Source organism: Meles meles, chromosome 11, assembly GCF_922984935.1.
Source record: "Meles meles chromosome 11, mMelMel3.1 paternal haplotype, whole genome shotgun sequence".
In the NCBI taxonomy this organism is placed as follows: Eukaryota; Metazoa; Chordata; class Mammalia; order Carnivora; family Mustelidae; genus Meles; species Meles meles.
Genome location: NC_060076.1, coordinates 56,470,329 through 56,476,328, shown reverse-complemented (window position 1 = coordinate 56,476,328; position 6,000 = coordinate 56,470,329). Strand labels below are relative to the sequence as shown.

At 42.7% G+C, this 6,000-nt stretch overlaps 1 protein-coding gene across 1 annotated transcript in view; it reads left to right on the top strand.

The window, feature by feature from the left end:
* The first annotated feature begins 1,592 nt into the window (after positions 1–1,592).
* Positions 1,593–6,000, top strand: part of LURAP1L (leucine rich adaptor protein 1 like) — a 57,016-nt gene continuing 52,608 nt past the window's right edge. The window contains exon 1 of the mRNA XM_046023393.1: positions 1,593–2,601. Within this exon, the coding sequence (XP_045879349.1) occupies positions 2,305–2,601 (297 nt within the window). The 5' untranslated portion in view covers positions 1,593–2,304. The remainder of the gene's footprint in view (positions 2,602–6,000) is intronic.

Below are 6,000 nucleotides of genomic sequence, written 5' to 3'. Positions count from 1 at the left end.
ACCCAGATCCTTAAGGGCATTGCTAGGTTATCTTGAGTCTAACGAAGCCATGTAAGCTGACTCTAACGCATTCGGGCCGTATTTTTCTTTTCTGAGGAGTTTTCTCTGTTGACATTCAAAATGAAAAACAAAACAAAACAAAAACAAACAAACAAAAAACAGCAAAAAAAAAACCCTTATATTGTTGATTCATCAACTTCTGTATCAAGTACTAATTGTACTGTCTGTGACTCACAGCAAAATAGGTACTCCCTTTTTGAACATTGATACTACTAATTTAACAATACACTCTTGTGTTTGGAACTCACCTTCTCAGCCAGCCCTGTGCTGAACTTTGTAAGGGTTTAACACACACACACACACAACCTGCTCTTGACTGAAACACAAGCCTTCCATGATTTTATGCCACAGTGCAATTCTTATCCAATGAATTTGTGGTTTTCCAAATTTAAGACAAAGCATGTTTTATCAGTGAGTGGAGATTTAACATTATTCTCCTTTGATTCTATAAATGGTTCTTTCAACTTTAAAATGGCCCACTTCATTTAAACTGTTTTCTTCATTGAGTTCTAAGAATGAGAAATAACACACAAATTTCTGGCATGTTGATAATGGAACTTTAGCAATTTTATCCCGGACATGAACTATTTCATTCTGAAGGCCTATGTTCCCTATTCTTATAATTCCTAGATGAAGCTATACTAAGAATAGCCTCTGAGATTTATCTGTCTACCGCTGTGTATAAAAGCTGAGTGATGTATGGGAAAGGAGTCCATGAAGATCAAGAACACAAATATTTATTTGTCCCTAAAATAGAGGAGCCCATATTTTCAAACATTCCAATGGAACCCCAAAATTAGAGTTTACTGAATTGAAAACAATATCCTCTACTTGAAGATTATTAACACAAACTCATGTTGAGTTAAATCTATAATTGATGTAGGTCCTAGTAACTTACTTGGTAGAAGTAGCTCAGAAATAGATTTTATGCTTTAACTATCTTCTAAATAATTAAAAATATATTGATAAATTATCAAAGACAACTTTTTTACTAGCTAACTCCGTTCAATATTTTTTTCCATAATTAAAAGTAGCTCAGCAATTTCCCCCCTTTATAATCCACTCCTACCTCAGTCATATAAATTATTCTGGCTATATAATTCTTCACTTCAATTCTGCATTGAACTACTGCAACATTTGGTAAGAATTCATTCTGTACATTCCTACTGAACTTTTGGTGAAATAGTTTCATTTTTCACTAGTGTAAAAGTAGGAAAGGCTTCCAAAGCTAGACTTCTGCTGTATAAGAAGATAGGCGGTGGGGAATGAGACTACCTTTAAAGTCAATCTTCTTCTTCCAACTTTTGTTAACTGTTTTAAAGGTCTTGGCTGTCATGGGGCAATTTCGCCAGGAAAATTGAAACTCCTAACACCAGTATAATACCGCCAACTAAAGCAGTTCCTGAAACAGCTGCTGGCAACAGGGTGGGAAAATTGCTGCTGCTCTTATTTCCTGCGAAATACGGTACAGGGGTTGGCCCTGGTTTGGTCCACCTGCCAGCGGAGTTTAAAGTTTCCAGGGCTCGGAGGAACACAATGACTTGGATCAAACAGCCTAAATGAAAAGAAGGGCATTTCTGCTGCAACAAGGAAGCCGTTAAACTCCTGCTAAGCTAACCATCTCTTTTATGCGTCCATGCACACGACCGACCTCCTCTATCACTGACCAGGGATTATTTCTGACAATCCAGGATATTCCGAAAGCTTGGAGACATATGGCTGGAAAATGAAACGACCCATGGAGTGTGGCCACATCATTACTTTGTGTCGCGTGGTACCAGATGGGCAATCAGTGAATGATGCAGAGATGTGAACGGACAGTTTTATAATGTGAATTTCCCCCCCATAAAGCCAAAACAGACTTCATTTCCCCCTCTTTTTTTTTTTTTTTTTTTTTTTTTTTGGTTTATAACACTTGGATTTTCTCCTCTCTGCAATATCAATTAACTCAGTTTGGCGGTGGGGTAGCCAAAAAGGAAGAGGATGAAGCGATCTCTAAAATCTTAGTAAGTGTCGGAGGAGCCATTGCCCCCAGGAAACTGCGGCTGCGACCCGCTTCGTCCTGCGCGGATTTCAGGGTTGAGAACAGCGCAAAGCGGTTATGGAGCGGACGGTGCACTCCATCCGCCGAGGATAGAGACCCAGGCGCCGGGAGGGGTCCGCTCATTTCGCCGCAGCCTTGGAGGCCGCTGCTGCCTCTCATCCGCTGCGTTTTATTACCATTATCCTCGTTCTTGAAAAGTCATGGAAGACGGCCCGCTGCCAGACCTCAGAGACATAGAGCTGAAGCTGGGTCGCAAAGTACCCGAGAGCCTAGTGCGCTCGCTCCTTGGGGAGGAGCCGGTTCCCCTGGAAAGGGACGGGGACCCCTGCGGGGGGAGCGGCGGCGGCGGCTGCAGTAGTAGCAACAGCTGCTGCAGCTTCCCTGCCTCCTTGTCGTCCTCCTCTTCGTCCTCTCCAACCTCTGGCTCCCCCCGCCGTAGCCATTGCAGCGCCCTGGAGAGGCTGGAAACCAAGATGCACTTCCTCAGGCAAGAGATGGTGAGTGTGGTGCGCCAGCTGTGGGAATGAGGGCCCGGCCAAAAGGTGGGGCGATGGGCAGATGGGCCCGCAGAGAGAGGGCGGCTGAGGCTGCAGAGCTGAGTGCAGGGCGCGTGGGAAATGCGGAGTAGGGAAGCGCGCAGGGGGCGCGCGTCTGGAGGCTTGTTTACCCCGGACTTTGCTCGGTCAGGGTTTGCCAAGACAGCAGAGCCTGTTTTGCACTGTGTACTTTCGATAGCGCAGACTCGGTGCTTCAGACTCTGACCATTTAGGTGCCAGTCCTCAGCCTTCCGGGCAGCCTGCCCACCGAGGGTTTGCAGTCACCAAGCCCATCTGGGGCCTGCTGTGTGCCTTTCACACTTTCGGTTCAAAAGGTGGCTTGGTCCTTTACACTTAAGCAGAAATACTTCCTGGTTTGCCAAGGGGTGGCGAGGCCGGGTCTCTGCCAAGGATCCTTCCTAGCTCACTCTTCCACCACTACCGCCCCCGCCCCTTGGTGCCGCAGCCGCAGCTGTTCCAAGGCCACAGTTAAGCCGATTCTCCACAGCTGGTTCTGAAAACAATGACCCACTCGTCCTTAGGAATAGCTTGTTTCTCTCTTTTGATCCCAGTGAGCAGGTGATCCCCGGACCCAGGGATTTGCTAATGACCACTTCCTTCCCTTCCCACCTGGGTCCTCAATCTGCAGTTGTTTTCTGTGTCGCTGGTAAACATTACCTTAAGAGTGGGATAATGAGACTAATACAGGGTCTGAGACTCCTTGTTATTCCGGATGTACTTAAACGGAAAAATTATTTACTGGCCTTGAGTTCTGGGACAAGTCACTTGGCCTCTGTGAACCTCAGTTTATTTGTACAATGAACTGGTGGGAGGAAATAATTCCTTCCTAAATCCTTTGAAGAAACTAACCACAAAGCAACAGCATTTTCCACTGGACTGGAGTGGAGGAAAGTTGCAACAGTGGTCTCAGTCAACCCAGAGGACAGCAAGGATTTTCTACATAAAGGATTCTGCCTACTAGGGCTTTGCACTAAAAAGAAATAACCAGAGGTGTTTCCCTAGTTCCTCTGCATTTGGAACACTCAGGAGGTAGTAAATTTCACAACATATAGTAATCTTGGTATATATAAGTGTAAAAAGTCAGTCTTCAGAGATTATGTCCTGTGTTCAGAATTTTTAGTATTATCTACATAAAGGTCCCAGGAGATCACTCTAAGAAACATATCTCAAGATCTTTAAAGTTGGTTTACCTAAGGACTTTGGTTTTCTATCTCAAGGATCTAATTTTGTCCTACTTGGAATGTTCAGATGTTGAAAGCAAATTATACACACACACACACACACACACACACACACACACCTCTATGTGTGTAGGTCTATATATGTGTACGCACATATGCATTTGTGTGTGTATTCATACACCATGTATAATGCAAATTATTATTGTATTCATGTTTCACTGTCTAAATGCACACAGGTTATATATTAGTTATTCAAAAATGTACTTATTAAGCATTTACTATGGGTGCTGAAAATACAAAATTAAAAAGGCAAGGAGTTTGTTTAAGGCTCTCAAATCTCTTGCACTCATTTGCCTTTTATTATTTGTAGTACATCAAGCCAAGTGTGTTGAAGAACTCCATGGTGGGCGGGATCTGGTTATTTTCAACTAAGGACACTTTCCAGACTTATCTGTTGTTCTTAATGAAAATATCATAGACGTAATAAAACTCTGTCTTCCTCAGTCAGGTCTTGCTGTGTGTGATTAAGGTATATTAATAAATACATTTTTAAACAGCAAACAGAAACCCCAACAATAGCAGCAGCAAACTGCTAAACTGACTGTTATATCTTCTATGTGAAGCATCAGTAGCTACAGGCGAATTTATGCCAGGACAGATGTTTTGTGTTACAACTTTGTGCTTCACTGAAGGTCTCCAGGAAGAAAGTAAGAACACTAGCCATGGGACTTTAGAGAAGAGATCGAGACAGGTATATTCCCCTGCCAGTGAGACCCATTTACCCCCTTTTACCCAACTCTTTTGGGTGCTAAAACCCCCAGCTTCAGCGTAACTGGGAAGCAACAGATTTGTTTTTATGTAGACTTGGCAGTTTTCTTATAAACACTGAACAGATGCAGTTCTGCAGTTCCTGTCTCCTCCTCAGATCCCCATGTAGAGAAGTTAGAGAACCAGAGTGGAATATGACTTCGTTGTGATTTTTGTGCTCTTTTCTGCCCTGCGCTGTGAGCACTGAGTTAACCTTCTCTGTATTATGCATGACCCCACATTTCATGTTTATTACTCCTAGTTGTTCACAGATTATTCTTCTAGATTGTCTGGAATTCCCAAGCTTTGGGCCTGCCCTAGGAACTCCTTCCCAAGAAACACCTGAGCCAGGCACAAACCTTTCTAGAGACTTGCAGGAATTAAGCCTCCCTTATTTTCCTGTGAGATGGATGTGTATATCATTGACACAACATTGCGTAGACTTGCCGGGAGACAGTCTTAACACTGACTTCTTTACATACACATGATTTCATCATTGTTTCTCATCTCCATTTATATGTTCAGATAACTCTTCACTCTTCACTCTTATTTGTGATGTTACAATCACTGCTCTTAGAGGTCTGAGAGATGCAGTTGTAAAAAAAGGCAACTTGAAAGAGATTGAAGAGGGGGGAGAAACAGTTTCTGTTGCCAGACCCCCGTATTAACAGCATAAATAGCACCATACACAGTAAAGTTTGTGGGAGGGAAAAATAGTAGAAAAGAAAATTTGCAGGCATGCATTTGGTACAGGAGACCAATTTAAGGTAATGATCAGAATGTTTGGGGGAGGAGGCAGATTTTCCCAGTATGTAAGCATTTTTATTTTGAATTTAGAGATAGGGAAATTTGATGATATGATAAACAAATGTAGAGATATACATAGGAAATTTATAATGAAATTAGAAAGAGATATCAGGCCTCTTGTGCAAAATCTGTCCAATATGTGTTCACCACTTTTCTGTTCAGAGTGTTTTGATAATTGTCATCATTCGAGTCTAAAGTCGTACTGGGAAAGAGGAACTATTTCCATCCACGTTTTGCAAATGAGATCATTGTGGCTTAGCAGGCCAAGGTCACACAGCTAACTAGTGAACAGAATCACAACTTGAACTCTTATCTGACTCCATGTACTGTACTTTCCCCCTCATTCCAGTCTGCATATAGATCTGTGATAGCTCAGAACCCCCTAGAGTACTAATGGATGAAAAAAAGAAGTCCTCAGGATGCGTCCGAGGGGTTTATTTTAGATAGAGGTTCATTCAATAATCAGTGACTTATTGCATGCCCGCTATGTGCCAGATCTATCTCTAGACCTTGGTAATATACTACAAAGTGACTCCTCTAAAAA